General features: G+C 36.2%; 8 protein-coding genes and 1 long non-coding RNA gene across 18 annotated transcripts in view; 4 read left to right on the top strand and 5 right to left on the bottom strand.

Annotated features, from left to right (window-relative positions):
• Positions 1–440, bottom strand: part of LOC110230840 (trichohyalin) — a 6436-nt gene extending 5996 nt beyond the window's left edge. The window contains exons 1-2 of the mRNA XM_021034979.1: positions 272–440; positions 27–112 (exon numbers count right to left, since the gene is read on the bottom strand). Coding sequence (XP_020890638.1) covers positions 27–112; positions 272–419 — 234 coding nt within the window. The 5' untranslated portion in view covers positions 420–440. The remainder of the gene's footprint in view (positions 1–26; positions 113–271) is intronic.
• Positions 441–860: 420 nt separating this feature from the next.
• Positions 861–2252, bottom strand: LOC9325165 (ABC transporter F family member 4). Its single transcript, XM_002887610.2, has 2 exons — positions 1563–2252; positions 861–1478 (listed from the first exon to the last, which is right to left on the bottom strand). Exons 1-2 carry the CDS (start codon positions 1708–1710, stop codon positions 877–879), a joined length of 750 nt encoding a protein of 249 aa, XP_002887656.1. The 5' UTR covers positions 1711–2252; the 3' UTR covers positions 861–876.
• A 2681-nt stretch (positions 2253–4933) lies between these two features.
• LOC9323720 (thioredoxin Y1, chloroplastic) lies at positions 4934–6258 on the top strand. The gene is given in 5 exon segments (XM_021035547.1): positions 4934–5098; positions 5101–5216; positions 5460–5548; positions 5721–5898; positions 5989–6258. Coding segments are annotated over 5 exon segments (516 nt in total). The 5' UTR covers positions 4934–5031; the 3' UTR covers positions 6055–6258.
• Positions 6202–7252, bottom strand: LOC9323719 (egg cell-secreted protein 1.1). The gene has a single exon (XM_002887609.2). It carries the CDS (start codon positions 6815–6817, stop codon positions 6341–6343), a length of 477 nt encoding a protein of 158 aa, XP_002887655.1. The 5' UTR covers positions 6818–7252; the 3' UTR covers positions 6202–6340.
• Positions 7253–7366: 114 nt separating this feature from the next.
• On the bottom strand, positions 7367–12084 carry LOC9325163. Of its 4 annotated transcripts, none has more exons than XM_021035545.1 (7): positions 11812–12084; positions 9911–11738; positions 8549–9814; positions 8309–8377; positions 8037–8216; positions 7879–7938; positions 7367–7767 (listed from the first exon to the last, which is right to left on the bottom strand). In XM_021035545.1, the coding sequence occupies exons 1-7, from the start codon at positions 11923–11925 to the stop codon at positions 7490–7492; spliced, it is 3795 nt and encodes a 1264-aa protein (XP_020891204.1). In that variant the 5' UTR covers positions 11926–12084; the 3' UTR covers positions 7367–7489. The 4 variants fall into 4 exon arrangements, with proteins under 4 accessions (XP_020891204.1, XP_020891205.1, XP_020891203.1 ...); XM_021035546.1 differs by having other exon boundaries at positions 7367–7773; positions 8037–8126; XM_021035544.1 differs by having other exon boundaries at positions 7367–7773; positions 8309–8374.
• A 298-nt stretch (positions 12085–12382) lies between these two features.
• On the top strand, positions 12383–14622 carry LOC9325162 (5-formyltetrahydrofolate cyclo-ligase-like protein COG0212). The gene is made up of 6 exons (XM_021035815.1): positions 12383–12843; positions 13275–13365; positions 13533–13759; positions 13858–13933; positions 14031–14156; positions 14316–14622. Exons 1-6 carry the CDS (start codon positions 12451–12453, stop codon positions 14465–14467), a joined length of 1065 nt encoding a protein of 354 aa, XP_020891474.1. The 5' UTR covers positions 12383–12450; the 3' UTR covers positions 14468–14622.
• Positions 14623–14654: 32 nt separating this feature from the next.
• Positions 14655–15251, bottom strand: LOC110231062. Its single transcript, XM_021035816.1, has one exon. The coding sequence runs from the start codon at positions 14979–14981 to the stop codon at positions 14883–14885; it is 99 nt and encodes a 32-aa protein (XP_020891475.1). The 5' UTR covers positions 14982–15251; the 3' UTR covers positions 14655–14882.
• Positions 15252–15678: 427 nt separating this feature from the next.
• LOC110224252 lies at positions 15679–16267 on the top strand. The gene is made up of 2 exons (XR_002328911.1): positions 15679–15825; positions 15952–16267. It is a non-coding gene; the product is annotated as an uncharacterized LOC110224252 (long non-coding RNA).
• A 769-nt stretch (positions 16268–17036) lies between these two features.
• LOC9325161 (eukaryotic translation initiation factor 5B) lies at positions 17037–24372 on the top strand. Of its 7 annotated transcripts, none has more exons than XM_021035801.1 (17): positions 17037–17278; positions 17664–17804; positions 17894–17920; positions 18018–18158; positions 18385–18501; positions 19206–21073; positions 21192–21703; positions 21789–21896; positions 21989–22089; positions 22174–22264; positions 22352–22462; positions 22551–22616; positions 22705–22764; positions 22867–23424; positions 23516–23635; positions 23777–23893; positions 23986–24372. In XM_021035801.1, exons 6-17 carry the CDS (start codon positions 19222–19224, stop codon positions 24049–24051), a joined length of 3762 nt encoding a protein of 1253 aa, XP_020891460.1. In that variant the 5' UTR covers positions 17037–17278; positions 17664–17804; positions 17894–17920; positions 18018–18158; positions 18385–18501; positions 19206–19221; the 3' UTR covers positions 24052–24372. The 7 variants fall into 7 exon arrangements, with proteins under 7 accessions (XP_020891460.1, XP_020891461.1, XP_020891459.1 ...); XM_021035802.1 differs by having other exon boundaries at positions 18303–18501; XM_021035800.1 differs by having other exon boundaries at positions 17039–17140; positions 17247–17278; positions 18018–18501.
• The last annotated feature ends 1418 nt before the right edge of the window (positions 24373–25790 follow it).

The following is a 25790-nucleotide window of genomic DNA, read 5'->3' as shown; positions in this document are numbered from 1 at the left end:
TGACGAGCTGCGTTGCTCGTGCGAACCATTTCTTCCACAGGTTTTCTTCCTCTTATCGTAATCCGATTTCCCTCTTCGTTTATATCAATTTCAATACCTTCCTTTTTGAATCCTGCCCCAAATTAACTTTCGCTTATCAGTTTTTTCTAATCAATTAGAACACTAAACCCTAAATCTATCACTATCAACCCTAATTGTCCCATTCGTTGAGCACAGCAGACTAAAAAAAAGAGGGACAGAATTCAAGAAAACTGCAGTAACAATATTTGACCTTTAAGATGAATGATGATGATGAACCTTGAATCGGTTTCTCGAGAAAGCACCAGAGGGCCAAATGGGTCTTTGGAGAAGCGAAAATCCACCGAGGATGATACATCTTCTCTCGTTCTTGTGATCTTTAATCCCAATTCGAGTTCCATTATTAACTCCTTTCCTCTGTTCTGGAGATTTTTGGTGTGTTCTAAGGTTTTTGATTTGTCGATGCTCCACTAAAGAGTAAAGATAACGAGAAGGACTATTTATTCGTTGCTTGCGCTGTAGGACTTGAAAATAGTCACATGGTCAACGCCTTTTTCTCTCTTGTTGCCTTGACCTCAAGTAACCAATTCAACAAATTATTCATCTTAATTAGAGTTTACATATCGATTTTGATTTTTTTCTATAAGAAAGCATTATACTGAATATGTGATTTCAACTTTAAATCTTTTTAGATTCAATTTAGTTTTTTTATTTTCTCTTAGAGGACCAGTGAAACAACACAAAACTCATAATACATATTGATGTTTTTCTTACAGAAACAGATAATAAGAAAATGGGTTCTATTCTATCCTTAAAAAACAACAAGAACCCTATCCTAAAAATCTAAGTAGTGTGGTCTCATTTTTTTCTGGATTGAATCAATTGAATGATGAAAACAATAATAGACATAAGCAGAGTGGATCCTGCAAAACACGGTAAACGGAACTTTTTTCTTCTCTTCTTTCTTGGTTTATCTTCAATTTCTTCTTCTTTCTTTTCCTCATGATCCCTTGTTTCTTCCTCAACAACCTCTTCTCCAATCTTGTCTTCTTCCTCTTCTCTCTGTGGCTCTTCTGCTTCTTCCTGTTCTTCTTCTTCTTCCTCAGGTTTTGGCTCTTCTTTGATTTCTTCTTCTGGTTCTGTTTTTTCCTCTGTTTTCTCTTCCACTACTGCATCTTTTACTTCCTCTTCTTCCTTGATCTTTAAACCGGTAATCCCCTTAACCTTCTTACGCATTGTAACCGTTAAAGTCCCATCTTCTTCATTAAACCTCGCTTTGATCTTGTCAAGATTAACAATTTCTGGAATCCGAAACACTTTCTTGAATTCCTTGATTTCTGTTGCCTTTTTCCACTCCACCCACTTTACCAAAACCATCTCTTCTACCTTTTTGCTTCCGCTGATCTTAATCCGATTCCCTTCTTTGTTTATCTCGATATCGATACCTTCCTTCTTAAATCCTGCATTTGGTATTCAATCTCAATCTCTATGCAGGTAAGAAAAAAGGTGAATATCTATGAGAGGGGAAAATGTTTAAATGGAACCTTTGAGATGAAGAATGAGGAAAAACACAGAGTTGGTTTCTCGAGAAAGAGATAGCTGACCAAAAGAATCACTGGTAACCCTAAAATCTGTAGAGGAAGAAACATCGTCTTTAGTTCGAGTGATCTTTAGACCTAATTCAAGCTCCATCTTTTTGTGTTGTGCTTCTTTTAATGCATCTGTTTTTAGTTTTTGTTAAAGTCTCTATCTAGTCCACATTTTTCTTTTTTTGAAGAGGCCTACAAGAATATATTCGTGACTTCCATCTTCAGGAAACTCAAAAACTGAGTCCTGGGTTTGTCTTTTGTTACTTTCAACGGTTTTAACTGTCCCAGTTTGCGTTGGCGGGAAGTAACTAACTATGCATGGGTGTGTGGTTTTTTTAAAAGAAATTTCAAATAATGGGCTTTATTATTGGGCTAACATAAAAAATAAGAGATCAACACCGACATAACTCACGTTTCCTTCATGTTGAAAACCAAAGAGTCCCACATCGACTGTAGGAAGGATCAGTAGTTAGTATATAGTATATACCTTCTATCAATAATGAGTACTCTGGAAAGCAATATTCAGTTATGGATCATTGGGCCTATGATTAATTTCAGGCCTGTGTCCATTAGAACCGAAATATTCGGTTTAGTTTAATCTTTTCCTCTTTTCTTTTTTCCAACGGTTTTCAACTCTTTTTTTTTTTTTTTTTTTTACTTTTTTTTTCTTCAAAAGTTTTCACCCCTTTTCTCCTTTTTTTAAAGTATTTTTTTTTTCCGTTTTTTTTCAAGTTTTTATAAATACTAAATTAACATGACGTTGTGAAAACTAACCGGATTTTGGATCCCGTCATTTAACCGTGATCGTTAGCGATTCCACAAATCCAACATGTGAAAACATCTTAATGTAAATTTAGCATTTGTTTTTTACTTTTTTTTTCCTTAAAAGTTTTCAACTCTTTACTTCTTTTTCTTTTAATTTTTTTTCTTTATTCTTTTTAAGTTTTTACGAATACTAAATTAACATGAAGTTGTGAAAACTAACCGGATTTTGGATTCCGTCATTTAACCGTAGTCGTTAGCGATTCCACAAATCTAACATGATTTCACATCTTAATGTAAATTTAGCATTTACTTTTTACTTTTCTTTCTGTAAAAGTTTTCAACTCTTTTCTTCCTTTTTTAAAATTTTTTTTCTTCATTTTCTTAAAAGCTTTTATAAATACTAGATTAACATGACGTTGTGAAAACTAACCGGATTCTGGATCCCGCCATTTAACCATGGTCGTTAGCGATTCCACTAATCCAACATGTTTTCACGTCTTAATGTAAATTTAGCATTTATTTTTTACTTTTTTTTTTCATTAAAAGTTTTCAACTCTTTTCTTCTTCTTTTTTAAAAGATTTTTTCTTCATTTTTTAAAAAGTTTTTACAAATACTAAATTAACATGACATTATGGAAACTAAACGGATTTCGGATCCCGCCATTTAACTGTGATCGTTAGCGATTCCACAAACCCAACATGTGAAAACATCTTAATGTAAATTTAGTATCTATTTTTTTACTTTTTTTTCTTCAAAAGTTTTCAACTCTTTTTTTTAAAGTTTGTTTTATTCATTTTTTTAAGTTTCTACAAATACTAAATTAACATGACGTTGTGAAAACTAACCGAATTTTGGATCCCGCCATTTAACCGTGGTCGTTAGTGATTCCACAAATCCAACATGTGAAAACATCTTAATGTATATTTAGTATTTATTTTTTCCTTTTTTTTCGCAAAAGGTTTTCAACTCTTTTTTTTTTGAAAGTTCGTTTTCTTCATTTTTTTAAGTTTCTACAAATACTAAATTAACATGACGTTGTGAAAACTAACCGGATTTTGGATCCCGCCATTTAACCGTGATCGTTAGCGATTCCACAAATCCAACATGTGAAAACATCTTAATGTAAATTTAGCATTTGTTTTTTACTTTTTTTTTTCTTTAAAAGTTTTCAACTCTTTACTTCTTTTTCTTTTAATTTTTTTTTCTTTATTCTTTTTAAGTTTTTACGAATACTAAATTAACATGAAGTTGTGAAAACTAACCGGATTTTGGATTCCGTCATTTAACCGTGGTCGTTAGCGATTCCACAAATCTAACATGATTTCACATCTTAATGTAAATTTAGCATTTACTTTTTACTTTTCTTTCTGTAAAAGTTTTCAACTTTTTTCTTCCTTTTTTAAAATTTTTTTTCTTCATTTTCTTAAAAGCTTTTATAAATACTAGATTAACATGACGTTGTGAAAACTAACCGGATTCTGGATCCCGCCATTTAACCATGGTCGTTAGCGATTCCACCAATCCAACATGTTTTCACGTCTTAATGTAAATTTAGCATTTATTTTTTACTTTTTTTTTCATTAAAAGTTTTCAACTCTTTTCTTCTTCTTTTTTAAAAGATTTTTTCTTCATTTTTTAAAAAGTTTTTACAAATACTAAATTAACATGACATTATGGAAACTAAACGGATTTCGGATCCCGCCATTTAACTGTGATCGTTAGCGATTCCACAAATCCAACATGTGAAAACATCTTAATGTAAATTTAGTATCTATTTTTTTACTTTTTTTTCTTCAAAAGTTTTCAACTCTTTTTTTTTTAAGTTTGTTTTATTCATTTTTTTAAGTTTCTACAAATACTAAATTAACATGACGTTGTGAAAACTAACCGGATTTTGGATCCCGCCATTTAACCGTGGTCGTTAGTGATTCCACAAATCCAACATGTGAAAACATCTTAATGTATATATAGTATTTATTTTTTCCTTTTTTTTCGCAAAAGGTTTTCAACTTTTTTTTTTTTTGAAAGTTCGTTTTCTTCATTTTTTTAAGTTTCTACAAATACTAAATTAACATGACGTTGTGAAAACTAACCAGATTTTGGATCCCGCTATTTAACCGTGGTCGTTAGCGATTGCACAAATCTAACATGTGAAAACATTTAATGTATATTTAGTATTTATTTTTTACTTTTTTTTATCAAAAGTTTTCAACTCTTTTTTTTTTCCTTTTTTTTTAAAAAAGTTTTTACAAAGACTAAATTAATACGACATTGTGAAAACTAATCAGATTTTACATCCCGTCATTTATCCGTGGTCATTAGTGATTCCACAAAACCCGATATTTTACATACAAAATACTCGAACCGAACGGCTATCCAAATTTTTTGGGTATTTATAGGGTCAAAATATTTTTATCCAGACCGAACCCGACTGGAACCTATCCGAACTGGTTTATATGGGCCTATAACATGTTTGTGGTTTTATGTGGGCAGTGGGCCTAAAACAAAATAAAATAAACTAAAGATACGGTGCACTCGACCGTACTGGACCATCACCCTCTGTCATTTTCCTTTAGGAAAAAAGTGTGCAACTTTTTTTGTCATCATCAACCTACCAACGCCGAATCAACAGATCGTGTTCTTATTTCTGATTATTTCATGGCGGCGATTTCTCTCTCTTCGTCTACGATCCCGTCGCTGAATTCGAAAGAATCGTTTAGTGTTTCTCTTTCGCTTCTCGTTCTATCTCCGCCGTCAAATTTCAGTTTCCGGTTCGTCGGGTTCGAACCGGAGACTTAAAGTTTCCCTCTTTATCTTCAACGACTCGATGCACTCCTAGACTTGTAATCTCCTTTCTCTGCTTAAGCATCTTTTTCCAATGCTCATATTTTGTTCAATATTCGAATTCAAGCTTGAAACTTTCTTGTGATCGTAGAGCTGATGATTGTCTTTGTATAGTGTATTTTCTCATTGTAGTTCCTAGCTGATTCTCTCTAGGGTTTGAAATTGGTTTAAAGTGAGTACCTTTATCTACTTCTCGATTTAGATTGAAACTAATTGACAAACCATTGTTGTTATTACTTCAGATTGAAGCCAAGAAGCAGACATTTGACTCCTTTGAGGATCTGCTTGTGAACTCTGATAAGCCAGTTCTGGTTGACTATTATGCAACCTGGTGAGTTTGTTTTGGTGTCAAATGATATAACATGTGTTTAGCTAGCTACATTTTCTCCTTATAAAGACTCTTAACCATGAATGAGTATACTTTGTTTAGTTTGAGTATATTTTTAAAACAGATGATTTTTGGAAAGCGAGTGAATCAGAATGTAATGTTGTTTGTTTGGCAGGTGTGGTCCTTGCCAGTTCATGGTTCCTATACTCAATGAAGTGAGTGCAACCCTGAAAGACAAGATCCAGGTGGTGAAGATTGATACCGAAAAATACCCGAGTATTGCCAATAAATACAAGATTGAGGCACTTCCTACTTTCATCCTATTCAAAGATGGGGAACCTTGTGATCGCTTTGTATGATGACTTCCATGCCTTTTAATAACTCTGTTTTCCTTTAAGGTTCTTAATCTCACTCACAAACGTTTCTTTCCTTATGACTTCCAGGAGGGTGCTTTGACGGCCAAACAACTCATCCAACGAATTGAGGATTCTCTAAAAGTGAAGCCATAGTTATGGATCATGAACTCTTTTTTAATTATTGGTGTGTTTTTCCACTGTCCCTGAGCGAATCAGGGCTTAGCGATAGGTTTTTCGGTTGATTTAACTTGGAGAATTTGAGAAGAAGAAGGTTATGTTTGCCAGATTTGTAAAACCTTGTTGTGAGTAATGATGATCTTTTATTCTCAAAGTAATAACAGAGAAGCTATTTTTAAAGCATTCCTCTCCAGTTACATAAAGACTAAATTCCTCTTAGCAAAAGAAAACATAGCAGGAGTGTAAACCTGAATACTAAGATTCAAGGGTTAGAAGAAGAAGAAGATCTAACAACCATAGGCTTGAAATCCACGGAGAGAGGCAGTGGTGAGGAGGCAAGAGCATGGTCCTCACCATTGTTGTCAGAGTCATTGCCATCACAGTAACCTTGGAGCATGTCACCTTCTTGAGCAGTAAAACCAAGAACACCAATCATAGTAGGCCAACACTTGCGTCCAATGGTTCTTATAGCACTACAACACCCAGGGCCAATGTAAGTCTCACCGTTGAGGAAGAACAAGATGAGCTCTCCGGAGCAGTGTTGGAGCTGCATGAGTGAGTCCCAGCAGTAACCTGTATCTTCATCAAGCCTGAGCCTGTACACAAGGCTTGAGGTAGGAGAAGACGAGCCCATGGACGGTTTCATGAGAGGGCGAGCTGTCACAGTGGAAGAAGAAACCACCATGAGTACGAGTGTCACAACGTTGAAGGTAGTCATGAAACTGGACTTGGTAGCCATTTCTCAACAGATTGATAAGGTCGAAAGAAGAAAGAGTAGAAGTGGGTCTGGTTGATTTGTTTGTGTTTGTGATGAGAATTGAGTGAAAACCTTAGAGAGTTTATATAGAGACACTTGGAGATTGACTGTTACAAGTAAATTGGTAGAGTGAAAAGGCCAAAGTAATTACGTGGGAAGCTCATTAGATTGTGAGATAATTAGTGCTTAGTGGCTTAGCTTAGTGGGTAACTAGGTGTTATTACTGTATTAAAATCTGCGTTATAAGTGGGATTATTGAACATTTGCTATCGTTCACACGTGAGTAAGCTAAAATGGGTCTGTTTAGGGGCTAATGGGCCGGATTAGGATCACTCAGTCTGAAACTCGTTTGATTCAATACAATCGAACCAAATTATCTTCACCAGTAAAATCTTTGCAAGAAATAGATTTGGTTAAGTAAAGTATGTACACATCTAATGAGCATAAAATGTGTAAGTATTTGATCATCTTGCAATAGAAGAAATCATAAGGCAACTATTTTAAAGACAGAGACACATGCAATACTGCAAATTTGAAAGGTGATCAAATACTTAGATATGCAAATGATAGGTGATTCAAAATACATAAATATAAGCGAGGAAGAGAAGTTTTAGACAAAGTCTAAACGTGCATGAGATATGCAAATCAGTCACTCTAGTTCTTGCTCAAGTCTTGGAGAGGCGGTCTCTTTGATGTTCTTGGAGCTGTTACGTTAAGATTATGCACACTCTTTGAGTTTGGTGCATTCTCTTTCATGTCATGCTTCGTAGGCTTCACTTGTGTTCTGAAAATCAAGGTTGGTTCTCTTCTTACTTGCCTCTTGGATAACGTAGCTGATTCATCAATGTTCAAATACTCCTTCCTGTTCTCAGAGGACTCATTCATGGTTTCTTCAGGAATTGGAGTAGATTCTCTCGTGATCATTTCCTCATCTGCAGCTATTTTAAAAAGAAACAAGAAAAAGGTAATTGATTCTAGAAATTAGTCATTGTTTTAGCTATTTTGTTGGATATAAGAGAAATAACATTTGTAAGAAATCTAACCTTTTTCATTAATGTGATTCTGAACAGTCAATTCATCAGGAGTCAGGGAGATAGCTTTCTCTGTGAGAATGGATTGAGTAGAAGCAATAATTAGTCAAGAGATTCCAAATGTAGTAAATAACACCAAGAAATTGATTAGATGTAGAAAAGAAATTTACCAACGGCAATAGCAATTGGAACAGCTGCTTCATCTTCATCCTCCGTTTCACCTAAGATGCATGTCTCTTCAGAGACATTAGAGCCACCACCTGAGGAGTTCAAAAGGAGATTTCCTTCGAAGCCTTTTTGAATGTTCTCTGTTACCTTTGCTTCTACGACCTCATCTACTTCATTATTGTCTTAAAATGATAGGAAATAATTTAACTATCTTGCTATTATGTATGCCTCCAGAAACAAAGTATGTGATGATGAAAAATAGAGTGGTAATTACCTGTTATTGCCCATTCCTCCAACGCATCATTTATTTGGTTCTGAATGTCTGTGGAAGGACCAGATTCTACTGCGTTTCAGGGGTGGAGAAAGAGATATGAACATTTTACATTTATATGACTCAACTAATATGATGAGATAAGCATAATCACTTCAGAGAAAAAGGATTAACTTATGGTTACTTTAGATGATTTATATTATATTGACTCCATGCATTTTTTCAAAAAAAGAAGTTGCTCACCTGACACCATAGAACAGGTTCCAGCGACTTCAAGGTAGCTGGAAATTTCACCAATTGTCTCGGAGTTGTTACCTTCGGCTGGTAACGCAACAAAGGAGCTAGAGGAAATATTTTTTTCTGCTTCCATGATTGTCTCTGCCTCCTCAGTGTCAACATGTGGAGAATGCTCTCTGCTTTTCTTTGATGTTCCTTGTGTAGCATCTAGACCTACAACATCCTCTGCACCTGCAGTTTCTTGCCCAGCATTAAGCTCATGGTTGTAAGAAACTTTGGATGCGATACTACCGCTTGAGTCAACAATGGTGTTTTCCTGAACCACACTGTCATCCACCTCCTTTTGTTCTTGCTTTCCATCACTGTATGGTTTAGAGTTAACTAAAAGTTGTCTCTCTGCAGAAGTGAGAACAAAAGCCACTTCGCAAGTGGCTGCTGAATAATCTTTTGTTTCATCTAGTACGGAGTTTCCAAACATTATTTGTCTCTCTGGGTGAGTGGAAGTGTTAGATTCACCCAACCTTTCCACATCCTTGATTTCTCTGTATTTTTCAGCTTCATCTGGCTCAGAGTCTCCCATAAGAGATTGGGGCACAGCAGCAGCGAGAACATCATTCACAACATGAGACTTAGCAGTTATATTGTCTTCTTTTACCCCTTCATCTGTTTCCAGAAGTAAATGTTTCTCGGGAGTTGTGAAAATGCCACAGTCAACTTGCAATACAGACAGTGATGATGTTTCCTCTTTTTCCTCAATCGCAGCCATCAGAACTGTCTCTTGCTCATGTTTCTCTTCATGTTGTTCGTCCAGAGGTTCAGAATCCAACTCTTGAGTGTTTCTTACTGGTGAAAAATCACCTGAAACTTTCAGTGTAGAATTCAAAACATCCTCAGAAATCATAACATGTTCTGTAGCATTGGTTTCAGATGTAGAAGGTGAGGCCTCCTCAGTCATTCCTTGTGGCTTATCTTTTACGGATTCTTGATTCACTGTCTTCATTTTCTTGAAAGAGCCTCTTGCTTCAATATTAACGCCCTCTGCTTCTTCTGGTTCCAACTGAGTGTACTGATCCACAAGTTTTTCTGGTGTTAGATTCACACAACCAACCTTAGTAATCTCCATTTCTTCTTCGGCACTGTTTTTCTCAGTTTTGTATTCAATACAATTTCCATGTAAATTTGCACCTTGTGCTTCTTTCTCTACGGAACCTTTCTCACCATCTTTGCTTGGGTGAATCTCTTTCCAACATTCAGCTGAGTTTTCCAGGATTGCTGTGATTAAACATCAGAAATAAACACAGATTATAAAATAATTAGTTAGCCATAACACTGAAAATGCTTCAGATCAAATGAATCAAATATATTTACCTTCTATAGAGCTGTGTTCGCTAACCGCAGATTCAACCATCGAAACTGTATCTCGCTCAAGTTTCTCTTCACTATTTCCTTCCATAAGTTCAGAATTCAACTCTTGAATGTTTGTTCTTTGAGAACTATCAACTGATTTTTCCAGAGTAGAATCCAAAACATTCTCAGTAGTCATCACAACAGATTCTGCAGCTTTGGTTTCTGAGAAAAAAGGTGAGTTCTCAATCATTCCTTGTGGCATATCCTTAACACATTCTTGATTCCTTGTCTTTGACTTCTTGGAAGAGCCTCGAGATTCCACATTAGCACCACCTCCTTCTTCTTGGTCAAACTGAATGTACTCATCCAAACCTTTTTTTGGCGTTAGATTGCTCTGAGTTGATGCAGTCTCTATGCCCTTCCCTGGCTCTGCTGATCTATCCCGCTTCGTCATCCTAGTAACTCTTTTAGATGATTTGACAAGAGAGTCAAGAGTTTCATCTGTCTTCTCATCAATCAGATTCCTTTCAACCTCTATTGGAACCTTAAATGAATGATGCCTCAAAGAGCTCCTGGAAACTCTAACACGGACCTGCATTTCATCATTCACATTTGACTTCTTCACATTACCAACTCCATCTCGTTCGCAGTCAATAACTGAACAACTTTTCAGTGAATCACTCAGTGCTTGACCCAACATTTTATCTGATGCAGTGTGCTTCGAAGTTTGGAGAAGCTTTTTACCCTCACGATCATTTCCAAAAGTTCTCTTTGGTTGTTTATCACCCTTTTGAGCTTGGCCATCTACTAGGCGTTCACTGAGACTCTTTACACGTTGCCTAGAGTGTTTTGGAGCCTTTTTTACTCCAAGGTCATCACGCTTCACAGCCTTAATGGGCCGCTTATCCATCAGCACATTAATGTCGTTGCAACCTCGTTTTGAACGCCGAGGAACGTTTTCAACTTTAGAAGCATCCTGGACTTTCAGCCTACGGTAATCTTCAGTTGTCTGAACCTTACAATCTATCAAAGGCTCCTTTGCTTTATATTTAACAAGCTCACCTTCTCGACTATTAACCACCGTAGATCTTTTTGACTGCTTAGTAGTCTTTATTTCTTCTTTACTTTCCCTAGCATAACATAAAGGTCTACCATCGGATGACTCACCTTCCATAGATGGGTTTGCAGCTCTAGCTTTAAGCCTTATTGACCTTCTCTGATCCTGAGTATTGGTCTGAACATCGATGCCATTCACCAATTGTTTAGATCGCCTAGAAACCTTTTCAAATTTAGGATCACCTTGCAATACCTCCTTCACATTATTCTTGACAAGCTTAGCTTCTTTATAAATGTCTACAAGTAGTTTTGACGGTTTAACAGGTAACAAGTCTCCTGTCTTTGATATCAGCGGTGTGGGCGGTCTCCCAATCTTTTCAAACTTGACACCATCCTGTTCCAAAGCCATCAACTCCGTTACTTTACAGTCTTCTTGACTAGTACCACTAGATCCAATTCGTTTCAACGGCCTTGGGACCTTAAGACCTTTTGTAACATCAAACCAACGACCTCTTCTTGCGGTTGACTCGTTTACATTAGATCCAGCTACTGTTTTATTCCCCTTAGCCACAATTCGCGTAGACCGCCTTAGCTCTATTCCACTTTCTTGAAGATCTTGAACATTCCCTTTGCTAAGCGTTCTCACATTCTTCCGCTGACATTTCTTGACAGATCGAGTGAATTCAAAAACTTCATTCTCAGGACTGAATCTTACTCTCTTAACAACTATATCATCCTCAAGAACCTCAACAGAATCCTCAGACAAACTTATCGTATCCGTTAAAGTTTCTTTCTACATAATAAAACACACAAACAAATCAACCGACGATTCTAAGATAACGGTACAAGTTAATCAAAGAAGTTACCTCGAGAACAGAAACGAGCCTATTAGCCATCTCAGTGTTCTTCAAATTTGCTGGGATTCCATGCTTTTTGCATAAAGCTTGTAGATCCTTCCTCTTCATTCCATGAAAATCCATCTTCCAAGATCGAAACAATGTGAAATTCTTCTCTCACCATGAATCACTAAACACCCACACAAAGTGAAGGATTTATACAGTGAAAGAGTTTAGAGAATCGAAGAAGCTTGGGAATTAGAATCGTCTCAGATAATTGGATGGGGATAAATGTTTCAAATTTGAATTTGGCAAACCCGCTCTCGGAACCACGCGCTCTTTTTTTGTGTACTCGCTTATTTACCCGTCCGATGCACAAGATGGAGAGCGCGTGTACTTATGACGCCGATGGGTTAACGAAAAAAGGTCGCGGAAGCGTATTGAAGAAGAATCACTTATTGGGCCGATAAAAGGCCCATTAAATTAAATTAATTAAAGAGAAAATTTGAAATTGAAACCCTCGAGGTGAAGAAGAGTGAATCAAGTGTTTTCAGCGGGAACTGAAACAGATGATCTAAGCCGTTGATTTCTTATCTTTTAACAAGAAGTCAAGAACACTGACAAAGCTGAGATTTTTCTAATTGAGTATGTTCGTTCGTGGATCTAACGATGATAAGATTATCACCTGGATTTGCAATCAATCCTTGTTTTCGTTCCAATACCTTTGTCAATTCCCAGAAATCGATTTCTCTCTCCGCTCAAATCGGGTCACGGCGGAGGAATTTCTCTAGAATCGGGTCGGAGAGCGGCGACGGCGTCGCTTTCGATGCTGTGGCTTATGAATCTGAGAGGTTGAGCCTCGATGCGGCGGCGATGGAGGATATGGCCGAGACGGCGAAGAAAGAACTAGAATCGGATCCAGATAATGACCCGAAAGCGTGGAAATGGGTTATCAGGAAGAAGATGTGGGATCTGATGGAAGCTCGGAACTACGCAATGAGCCCTAGACCTGTTCATCATCGAATCCCTAATTTCGTCGGTGCATCGGCTGCTGCAAGAAAAGTTTGCGACTTTGACCTTCCTTCTTCACTTTCTAGGTTTTGTTTCACTGTGATCAAACCCAGCTCTTACAATTTTCTCACGTCTTTTCTTCAGCTGATTCACTGGCATTGATATTTCTAGATGATCACATAACGTTGCTTCATGATCAGTCCTCCAAAGGCACAAGAACATCAAATAGGTGACACCAAGATGTGTTTGTTTGGTTTCACCTATTTGATGTTCTTGCCCTTTAGGAGGATTGATCTTGCCACAACCCTATCAATGCCAGTGAATTAGCTAAAGAAAACGAGACGACCCAAATGTTAGAAAATTGTAAGAGCTGGATTTGATAGGGAATGATATTCATTTGCAGTGAAACAAAGACGTTCTCTTGGTGATAAGTTATGCCTTTATTTGCGAATTTGCCAAATTTTGAATTTTTCTTGGTGCAGTTAGCCGAGCTTGACGATTTTCGTAAGGCTATGGTCGTGAAGGTTAATCCCGATTCGCCACAAAAGCAAATCAGGTTTCTTACACTTTCTGGTTAGTTAATATAGCTATGTCTGAGCAAATTCTTGACAATCTAGAGTTTTGACCTTATATTCTCAAACTTCAATCCCTTGGCCACAAAACTGTTGCATTGTCACATGAAAGTTTTATTTCCTTCTGATGATGTAAGAGTAAGTATTCTTTGTGGTCTGTAATTGTAGGTGACAAGAAGCTGTTGACTCCTCAACCTAGGCTAAGAACAGGATTCTTCTCTGTACTAGAATCTGATTTGTTGAAACCAGAAACGATCATGGAGGCTTGCACTTCTGTAGGAGTAGCCAAATATGGAAGAGCGATTGGCCTTGATGAGAAAATCAAAGTTGATCTCATCGTCATTGGCTCTGTTGCGGTTAACCCACAAACGGGTGCTAGATTAGGGAAAGGAGAGGTGAGATTTGTTACAATTCAATTTTTACTTAAAAGAAAAATTCATTTGAACCAACCATATGATTGGAGTTTGATATGACTCCCTCATTATGTGTGCAGGGTTTTGCGGAACTCGAATATGGAATGTTGCGTTACATGGGAGCCATTGATGATTCCACACCTGTAGTTACAACCGGTATAGATATAACTTGGAACAACTTTGGAAACCTTTCTGTTGTTTTCTTCTGTTACCTTCATATTCATGACTCATGAAGGTTTTACTTCATTTGCAGTACATGATTGTCAGCTCGTGGACGATATACCCCTAGAGAAACTGGCTATTCACGATGTTCCTGTGGATATCATATGCACTCCTACTCGAGTCATTTTCACAAATACACCAATACCAAAACCACAAGGTCTTGACTCTTGAATTCCTTATTAACTCAAGATTTCATGGAATTTGTCAGTACATTGTTTTCTGAATTATCAGCCGATTCACTAGATTGTTTTCTGAATTCTATGCCTGATTCAGTGATTGTTTTCCTTATAACTGATTTCTTCTTTATCTCTTGCAGGAATTTATTGGGACAAACTGTCGCCGGAGAAGCTAGGACAGATTCGGATACTAAGAGAGCTAAAGAAGAGATTGGAAAAGAATACTGGCCGTAAACTTCCGACTGGACCATCTGAGAAATTACCTCCTACTGCTGAGCGCAAACGCCGGTAACTAACGGCTTCTAGTTTTGGTCAATTGGTTTTTTTGTTCTACTAAACCGCCTGGTTTTTACCGGTTTGTTTTCGGTTACTGTTTTATACGATAATAAAACAAATGATATGTATATTATGATGGATTTGAGTAATGATTAATGAGTTTATCCATTATCCAAACACATTTGAGTAAAAAAATTACGCAATAATTAATGAGTATATCCATTATCCAAACACATTTCAAACCATTGTAACAATAATTTATAATTCATACATAGTTTTTTTTCGTCTATTCATATTTTTATCATCTATAATTTTAAAAACACTTATTCAAGAAATACTTATGGGCTATGGCTCGTCAGTTATTCTCCATGAAAACTAATTATTAAATTAGATAACATGATTACATTTAACTCATCCCAATAATTACGATTTTAGGTGATAATTTTATTAAGCTTTTTGAGGAGGAAATATACACCAATAGCCACCAAGAATACGATCACCCAGGCACCGGCGCCTACCGCAATATTCATTTTCGCTTAATTGTTAATTGTTCTTCACAGTCAACAATTTTTGTGTGCGTTTGTGTAGTAGTTTATCTGTTTATGATCTTATTTTTATGTGATGTACCCATTAGCAATAGAAAAATGGTATTTATAAGTACATAAAGCTTTTGACTATATCTAATATTAATCAGATATTGATGACATGTGTTTACTATATATTTTTTTTGACGGCTGTTTACTATATCTAATATTAAGTTGACTGTGTTATATGTATGCTAGATCTACTATAAATTATGTCATAAAATATGTATCTTTAGTACACACATTATACTATTAATGAAATAGATAAAAAAAAATTAAATATAGTTTATGTTTTAAGTATATCAATTAAAATGATTGTGACATTTTTCATTAAAAATATATAGTAATAACTATTTTAAAAGATTAATTTATAAATGTATCTAAGAGAACTAAGAAAAAAAAACAATAATAATCAATATTTATTGGTAAAAAGATATGTAATTTTAAAAAACAAATGTCAGTTACGAGTTACGACTAGTGATAAGCTGATAGCTTGAGGATTTTCTTTGTAGCGTAGAATAAGTTATATTTTAAACAATATCTCTAATTTTAACATATATTTTTGGTCAAGAAAACATGAATTTTTTTTTTTTTTTTGGTAAACATACATGCAATTTTATATGTATGTTTGAACAACTTTGGAAAGCTTTTTTTGAAAAAAAAAAGAAACAACTTTGGAAAGCTTTCTTAAGGACCTCATGAAGCTTTTACTTCTTTTGCAGTACATGATTGTCAGCTCGTGGCCAATAATAATATACCCCTCGACCTCGAGAAACTGGCGATTCACGACGTACGTTCTTGTGGATATTGTATTGTATGCGCTCACTCAAGTCATTTTGATGAACTCTTTCCTTGATTCAGTATTATTCATTTGTTCATGAGAGCTGATATTTCTTTTCTTTTCTCTTTTTTGAAGGAATCTGCTGGGACAAATTGCATATGTCACTGGAGAAGCTACAACAGATTCGGATACTGAGAAACGGTTGGAAAAGAAGATTGGTCGTAAACTTTCAAGTAGACCATCTGAGGAATTACCCTACGGTAACTAATGGCTTCTAGGTTTGGCCAATTGATTGCTTGTTCGACAAAACCGTTTGTTAGCGGTTGTTTTCGGTTACTATTTTATACGTACGATCGAGATACTAAGAGGTAATGTATATGATGGATTTGAGTAGTGAAACGTAGTAAAAAGCTAAGCAATACATAATTGGTGAGGCTATCCATTATCCAAACACATTTTCAAACCAATTATAGCAATAACCACATAGATGTTTTTCGTCTATAATTTGTAAAATGTCTTATTCAAGAAATATTGAAATACAAATTAATTATAGTCAGTTATTCTCCATGAAAACTGATTGTTTAAGAACTGAAGATACGCTGATTACGTTTAAGTTTAACACATCATGGTATTACGATTTTAGCTTTTGGATGAGGAACCATACCGCAACAGCCACCAAGACTATAATCACCCCGGCACCGATGCCTATCCCTAGCCCTACCGCAAAACCCATTTTCCCTTTACTTGTTCTTCTCACCAACAATTATTTGTGTGTTTTTTGTTTATGATTTTTTTCTTTTATTATGTAAAAGTTTGGATGTACCCATAGCAACATAAAAGTGGGTTTTTATAGTTGGAATAAATCTTAAAATGAGCTCAAATAACTATATGCAATATTAATCAGATTATAACATGTGTTTGATATAATATAATATTAAATAATTCGTGATATATGTTATATCTAGTAATTAATTAGGTCACAACATATGTTTATGTATATCTAATATTAATAGATTGTGACATTTATAATAAAAATATTAAATAGATTGGGACATTTGCCAAAGAATTTCATAAAAAAATTACATAAAATTAACTATATAGTTTTTTTCTTTGCCATCTCATTTTTTTTTGTTTGTAACATCTTGCCATCTCAATTTATTAATTGAAAATACAGCACAAAGCAAGAAATAAAATAAAAATAACCCAACAAGGAAGCCCAGAAAAAGCCCAATCGAAAGTGAAACAAGGGGACAATTTATTCTTAACGCCGTGAAAAATAACTTTAACGCCGTCTATTGTTCTTCGTCGTCGCGGTCTCTCTCAGGTAAGCGTCTTCAGTTTTCCGGTGGTTTTCGTTTGTAGACGCAAGTTTCTTCCTTTCCCAATGTTGATGTCAATATTAATACCTAAATTGTCTCTGGTTTTTGTAGAAAATTGGGAGAATCGCTGACAAAATTTCCAGGTAAGTGTAGATTTCAAAAAAGATTGAGCTTTTAACAAATTCCATTCTTGGAATCACTTACTTTGGTGATAAGCTTTATGTATTGTAAGTTTGTAACATATATAGAAAGCTACTTGCAATCATTAGTACCAATTTTATCTGCAAAATTCTTGGATTTCTAAGTTTATCTCTAGATAACAATGTTCATTTTTTAAAAATCAAGAATGAGAGAATTGAAATTGGTGTCGTTCCTATTGGAGATTTGTCTTGAAAACGTTTTGGATGTTTCTACTTATATTGGATGTTTTGGATAGTGTTTTGAAAACGTAACTTGTTATTCAGGTGTTTGTTATTCATCAACCCTTCAGGTCTAATGACATGGATCTTTTCTTGGTGCAAAATGCAGTCATCGATCCTGCGGCAATATTTGCAATGCTTTTTGGTAGCGAAATCTTTGAAGGGTACATAGGATGCCATGGCATCAATGGCTTTACTTTATAATCTTCACACCAGTTTGATGCCAAAAAAGATACAAGAAAAAATGAGGGTAAGTTTGGACTTATTAGTGTCCCCTGCTCAAACCAAAGTCTTCCTTTTAAAAAATTTGCTAAAATATTAGATTGTGTTTTGTTTCAGAAAGAAAGAGAAGACAAGCTTTCTGAGGTTCTCAGTGACCGACTCAAATTCAAGTCTGTTCAAATGTGATTTGGGAATTAAGATAAAAGACTAACCTAAAGGATTTAACTTTTCGCTCTTACAGAGAGCCAAAACAGCTAGTGAGAGTGATCCTTTAGCAAACAATGCACGTCAAAAGTTAAACGGAAATGGAAGGGACCGCGATGATGATACCTCTACATCACCAAAATCCAATGAAGCATCTCACTCTATCTATGGTCCTCAGGTATCATTTTACATAAACCTTTAGCTTCTCTTTGATCTTTAATTTCCATCTTACCAAACTCATATCCCTCCATATTCAACAATGGTCAAATGCTTCTTTAGCTGACTTGTGTTAGATAGATAACATTCATGCTTGTGTGTTTAGTAAAAACACTCTGAATCAGTCAGAGTCTCTTGAAAAACGTTCAAATCGAAAGATAAACTGTTTTCTTGTTGGAACCACAAAGCCCCTAACGTGGAGGAATTCAAAACTTGGAGATGAACATTTCAACTAGTACTTACCACGACCAGCGCCACCTCCTGGCGCAGGGAATCACTCTTCGACTAGCCTATAATTGATTCAGGTGAGATCGCAGGTATCTCTGTAGCGGTTTCTTGCTTATTCAAATCCCGTTTTTATAATATATATACCATGCAGTCTTATCATATTGATATTGCAGTTGTGTGCCATGTATGTAAATATTTCGTTGTTTATTTGGTTTTGGGATTTAATGTGAATTTGGGATGTTTAGAAGAAGATGATTAATGTTGATAGCACATGAAAAGGTCTTCGATTAATGGTACACTTACTGTGATTATTACTCCGATTATTTAAAGTAAAAATTTAATTTTATAATTGAAAATGATAATTATAGTTAATGTAAATTTTGTCTAGGATGAGATTCGGATTTTTTTTTTTAAGTTTTTATTTTAATTTTTATTAATATTCAATAATCAAAAAGTAAGCTAATATGTTTAAAAAAAAATTATTTGAAGATATTTTTAACTATTAATTGTTTTCTAAAATCATTCCAGATTATTTTGGATATTTTTATAGAATGAAATCTTTGAATTTGCAATAAGTTGAGATTTTAAGATATAATCTTAGATTTTAAATGATTTTACCAAATGCTAGATCCAAATAAAATAGGATTTTAAATATTTTTTAGAAAATCATTAAGGGTAGGAGATTTTTTTTTGATAAAAAAATTAAATTAAAAGATGCACGAGCTCGATTCGGTAATGCCATATAAAAAGATGTCATCACAATATTCATGCTGATTTGTAGGAAGTATTCGGAACCAATGGGTCGGAGGAAGCCGAGTAGTTCTCGAGGTGGAGATGATGAGCAACCACCTCTCGTTGGTGCTAAATCTAATAAGAAAGCTGTTCAAATTGATGATGATGATGATGGTGAGTACTCCATAAAAACTGAGGAGCCTAGAGTTGAGGAAGAGAAAGTTGTTATCACTGGGAAGAAGAAGAGTATTAAGAAGGGTACGCAGCAGCAGGAGGAGGACGATGATTTTGCTGAGGTTGTTCCCGAGAATGCTTTTGTAGGGAAGAAGAAATCGAAAGGTAAGAACGGAGGTGGCTCTGTTAGCTTTGCCCTGCTTGCTGATAAGGAGGAAGAGGATGATAATGAATCTAATGGTGACAAAGATGATGAGCCAGTTATAAGTTTTACGGGTAAGAAGCATGCATCTAACAAGGGTAAAAAAGGCTTTGCGGTTTCAGCTTTTGATGCCCTTGGTGGTGATAAGGATGAAGAGAAAGTGGATGGTGATGAGGAACAAGTGTATCCTATCATCTTCTCTGGTAAGAAAAAGAAGTCCTCCAAATCTTCTAAGAAGACCACTAATAAAGTTGCTTTGCTTGATGAGGAAGAAGGGACAGATGCTTCGACCTCTAGACTTGGCAAAAATACAATGGGAGATGAAGAGAGCCTCGAAATCACGTTTTCTGGTAAAAAGAAGGGCAGCAGTGTTTTGGCCTCAGTAGGTGATGACTCAGTTGCCTACGAAACTAGTCAAGCTAAAACTCCTGATACTAAGAGTGTGGAGGTTATAGAAACTGGAAAGAGTAAGAAAAAGAAGAAGAAGAATAAGAGTGGAAGGACAGCAGAGGAAGAGTATGATTTTGACAATGTTCTTGAAGAATTTGGAGAAACCCCTGCTGCTGGAAGACCTGCTTCATCGACGCCTGGAGAGGAGAAGGTTCAAGCTCAGCCTGGGCCAGTTGCACCTGTAGAGAATGCTGATGAGAAGGAAGGAGAAGAAGAGACTGTTAAGACTGCTGCAGCGAAGAAAAAGAAAAAGAAGAAGGAGAAAGAGAAGGAAAAAAAAGCAGCAGCTGCTGCAGCAACCTCTTCTGTAGAGGCTAAGGAGGGAAAACAAGAAGAATCAGTAACTGAGCCACTACAGGAGAAGAAGAAGGATGCAAAGGGTAAAGCAGCAGAGAAGAAAATCCCTAAACATGTTAAAGAGATGCAAGAGGCTCTTGCACGGCGGCAAGAAGCCGAAGAGAGAAAAAAGAAGGAAGAAGAAGAAAAATTGAGGAAGGAGGAAGAGGAGCGCCGCAGGCAGGAAGAGCTTGAGGCTCAAGCTGAGGAGGCTAAGCGTAAGAGAAAGGAAAAAGAAAAGGAGAAACTGTTGAGGAAGAAGCAAGAGGGCAAGCTTCTAACAGCAAAGCAAAAGAGTGAAGCTCTAAAGAGGGAGGCTTTTAAGAACCAGCTGCTGGCTGCTGGTGGAGGTCTTCCTGTTGCAGATAATGATGGTGATGCTACTTCCTCAAAGCGTCCCATTTATGCCAACAAGAAAAAATCTGCTCACCAGAAAGGCATTGACACTTATGTTCAGAGGGAAGATGAGGTAGAGCCAAAAGAGAATAAAGCAGATGAACCAGATACTTTAGGTGAAGTGGGTTTAACAGACACTGGAAAGGTTGATTTAATTGAGTCAGCAAACACAGACGAGAAATCAGAACCTGCTGATGTTGCTCAGGAGAATGGGATTGAGGAAGATGATGAATGGGATGCAAAAAGCTGGGATACTGTTGATCTTAACCTCAAAGGTGAATTTGATGACGAAGAGGAAGAACCTCAGCCTGTGGTTAAGAAAGAATTAAAAGATGCTGTATCAAAGGCACATGATTCAGGTTAGTATGAAATGTTGTTCTTTGTTCTTCTTCCTAGTGTTTCATCCATTGTCTGTTTTTAATCTCAGTTTTTTAATTTGTACTGACCATGAAACTGAAAAACCAACTGCTAAACCAGCAGGTATGAGCAAGCCAAGAACAGCTGTCGTAAAAGCTATGTCTGAAGTGGAACATGCTACGCCGACAAAACGTGCTAAGAAGGGTAAAGGCTTAGCTCCAAGTGAATTTATAGAAGAAGGTGGAGAAAATCTCCGTTCTATTATTTGCTGTATCATGGGTCATGTTGATACTGGTAAAACAAAGCTGTTGGATTGCATCAGAGGAACAAATGTACAGGAAGGTGAGGCTGGAGGTATTACTCAGCAGATTGGTGCAACATATTTCCCTGCGGAAAACATCCGAGAGAGGACCAGGGAACTGAAAGCCGATGCAAAAATTAAGGTGCCAGGTCTATTAGTTATCGATACACCTGGCCATGAGTCCTTCACGAATCTGCGTTCAAGAGGTTCAAGTTTGTGTGACCTTGCAATTTTGGTGGTTGACATAATGCATGAGTTAGAGCCACAAACCATAGAATCTCTAAGTCTTTTGAGAATGAGGAATACAGAGTTCATTGTTGCATTGAATAAGGTAAGACTGCTTGTCATTCTGCTAGGATGGGTTTTTGTTCTCTGTTGTAAATACTTCTATGGAAAATAAAACCTTCAACTTACAGGTGGATTTACTCTATGGATGGAAAACATGCAAGAATGCTCCTATCGTGAAGGCAATGAAGCAGCAATCTAAAGATGTTACAAATGAATTTAACTTGAGGCTGACCCGGGTAAGTTATACATCTAAAATTTCTTATTTATGGTTTGAGCTATCACTTGGTGAACATATTCTTCAAATTATGTTCTTTCATTGGTATTCCAGATTATTACCCAATTCAAGGAGCAAGGACTTAACACCGAGCTTTACTACAAGAATAAAGAAATGGGCGAAACTTTCAGTATTGTTCCTACTAGTGCTAAAAGGTATGATTCATGACGTATGAATCTCTGTTAACTGATTTACATCGTAACAGACAAGTTGGGTAACTTTGGTTCTTGATATTTCAGCGGGGAAGGGATCCCAGATCTCTTGCTGTTGTTGGTTCAATGGGCTCAGAAAACAATGTTTGAGAAGCTTACTTATGTTGACAAAGTGAAGGTGTCTCTCCTTTCTCTTTTAGGTAACACTTGTTTCTGCATTACTTGAGCCTGAGGATTCTGATCCTTTCTTGAAATGGTTGAACAGTGTACTGTCCTTGAGGTCAAAGTTATTGAAGGCCATGGTACAACGATTGATGTTGTGTTGGTAAACGGTGAACTCCATGAAGGTGATCAAATCGTCGTTTGTGGGTTACAGGCACGTAAAAACTAATGATCCAAACAAGTAATGCACTGGGTATACATAGAACTTAGAAAAGTGATCTTATTTCTTCCTCATATTTCAGGGACCTATTGTCACAACGATTAGAGCATTACTGACTCCTCATCCAATGAAGGAGTTAAGAGTGAAGGTACTTTCAGATCTCCACTTCATGTGTCTTGTTACTGTTTTTTCCTCGAGAAACATACATTACAAAAAGTGTTGTTTTGATGTTGCAGGGTACTTATCTGCATCACAAAGAAATAAAGGCTGCACAGGGCATCAAAATTACCGCCCAGGTGAAATGGACAAACTCTACAATAATTTTTGTCGCTAGCAGCTGGTGTTAAATATACTGACGTTTAGATCATATCCTAAATATTTTGGGTTGTGTTTAAAAGGGCCTTGAACACGCAATTGCTGGTACTTCCCTGCATGTGGTTGGACCTGATGATGACATCGAGGCAATTAAGGAGTCGGCTATGGAAGATATGGAATCAGTTTTGAGCAGGATTGACAATAGTGGTGAAGGAGTTTATGTACAAGCGTCTACATTAGGGTCATTAGAAGCATTGCTTGAATTCTTGAAGTCCCCAGCTGTAAATATACCTGTCAGTGGTATTGGCATAGGGCCTGTGCATAAGAAGGATATAATGAAGGCTGGAGTGATGCTCGAGAAGAAAAAGGAATATGCTACAATTTTGGCATTTGATGTGAAAGTGACTACAGAGGCTCGTGAACTTGCAGACGAAATGGGAGTAAAAATCTTTTGCGCTGATATCATCTATCGTTTATTCGATCAGTTTAAGGCTTACATTGAGAATATCAAAGAGGAGAAAATGAAGGAATCAGCCGGTGAGGCAGTCTTCCCATGTGTCCTTCAGATTTTACCTAACTGTGTGTTCAATAAGAGAGACCCAATAATCCTTGGAGTTAAGGTCCACGACGGTATACTTAAGGTATCCTATTCTTACTCTGCTATGTTCTCGGTAACTTGCTCACATGTTGACACAACTTCTCACTCCTTTTACCATTTATCTTGGTTTTTAGATTGGAACCCCCATTTGCGTCCCGGGCAGAGAGTTCATCGATATTGGTCGCATTGCCTCTATTGAGAACAACCACAAGCCTGTTGACTACGCAGAGAAGGGCGAGGAGGTGGCGATTAAGGTAATAAAGGGATCATTCCCTTCAACAACTTTTGTATACAGAGAGAGAGAGAGAGAGAGAGAGAGAGAGAGACAAAAGTTGCTGAGGTTTCAACTTGATGCATTCACCTTGTAATCGAGATGCTTTTCTATGGTATAACAGATTGTTGCTTCAAATCGTGAAGAACAGAAGATGTTTGGAAGGCATTTTGACATGGAAGATGAGCTTGTGAGTCACATTTCGAGGAGATCTATCGACATACTCAAAGCTGACTACATGGTAAGTCGAGGATAAGATAAGTTTTTTTCTTTGAATCATTTATTCTGTCCAAATAAAAAAATGCTCGAAATTAAAAGACATAACAATTGCAGAAAGAAATGTCGACAGAGAAATGGAAGCTCCTTGTGAAACTGAAGAGAATCTTCAAGATTCCCTGAACAGTCAAATGTCTACGCTAGAGCTTAAAAAAAACTCGCAGGCCTTGTTATGTCGTGTCTGCTGCAGAACAAAGCGATTTATCTTCCCGGAGAGAGCTTAAACCAAAAATTGTATTTGTTTTTGTTTATTTTCTCCCTCAAAAGTGCTGGTCGTTAACCTTCTCTTCATGCTGGCAAATTGCAGGGAAACAAAAAGAATCTTGAGATACAGATCATCTTTACTTGCCTTTTTGACTGACTAATTTTTTTTTTTTTTTGACAATCGAATATATGTTTTTGTCTAATTATGTTCTCTATGTGATGTTAAAATCTTGTTAGAAATTAGCAGTGTTCTAAAAAGCGGTCTAGACGGTCGCCTAGGCTCCGACTAGGCGCTAGGCTCTCATGCGATGCCTAGATAACCGCCTTGACCGTCTAAAATTACATAGAACTTGTTTAATGTATTTTTTCAATTTCAATTAGAGTTTTATTTATATATATAGTTATAAATATTCATATATTGTTTAATATGAATATAAATAAATGTTTTATTTAGTTTTTGTTTATAATTTCATAATTTTTAGTTTTATATAAATATTTTATATAACTTTTATATATAATATCATATTTATAATGTTTTATGTTATAAACGTCTAAACCGCCTAAAAAATCGCCTAGGCTCCGATTAGGCGTTCTAGGCGCTAGGCACTGGGTCACCGCCCGCTTAGCGCCTAGCGCTTTCTTGAACACTGGAAATTAGTAACAAAAAAAAACATCTAAGATCAGGACAGTTAGTTAAAAAGCTCCAGCTTCGGTTATCCAAAAACATACTTCTCAGAACACACGCCTAGGCTCAGTTCTATCTATGGAACACTTTTTAGGTTTACTTTTTGGCCTGGCGGAGACAATTTATGTGGAGAATCATCACCACTAATCACACTAAAATATGGCCAGATTAAATCAAATACTATTAATTACAAACCATGTTTTGTATAAGAAAATAACCATAAACACATAGTTATAAACGTAACCGCAATTACATATATTTATAGGTTTTAAAGGATAGCTTTAATCTTGTGAGTTGATCAAACAAAAAAAATCTTGTGCTGACATGAGAAACATCTATATATGATCAAATCTTTTAAGTTGACAGCCAAAAAAATCAAACAGTTAAATTTTTAAAATATAGACAAAGCTAAGTAGGTTAAGGTGGAAACAAGTAAGATAGTATAAATATGGTTGTGTTGTTGTAATGAAAAAACATTAGAGATTAAGGAGAAAAAGGTTAAAGTGGCTAAACCTAATCTCCAAGAGATCTAAAGAGAGAAACAATGTAGACATCCAAAGAGAATCTCTCTAAGTGTTCTAAAAGCTTTGTGATTAACAAAACAAAGTAAAAGAGAGAACTAGAGAGAAGAGTGAATCTGACCCTAAGTGATAGAGGAGGTCAAGATTCCAACATGGTATCAGAGAAATTCAGAAAAAAAACATCACATCACTGGTGAGTTTATCCAATAAACCACAAATGATGATATCCAAACACATTTTCAAATCATTGTAGCAAATATTTATGTAATTTTTGTCAATACAGATTTATCATCCTGTAAGATAAGATGATTAACTTTTGGTCGATCATAGTATTACGATTTTAAATAACATGAAGATTTATGAGGAGCAACCATAGTCCAAGACCCACCACGGCTAAAATCACTCCGACGATGATGGCAATAACTCTTTTTTTATCTACTCCTATCTCCATC

Source organism: Arabidopsis lyrata (assembly GCF_000004255.2).
Source record: "Arabidopsis lyrata subsp. lyrata unplaced genomic scaffold ARALYscaffold_2, whole genome shotgun sequence".
Taxonomy (NCBI): Eukaryota; Viridiplantae; Streptophyta; class Magnoliopsida; order Brassicales; family Brassicaceae; genus Arabidopsis; species Arabidopsis lyrata.
This window is presented reverse-complemented; position numbering and strand designations above follow the sequence as displayed.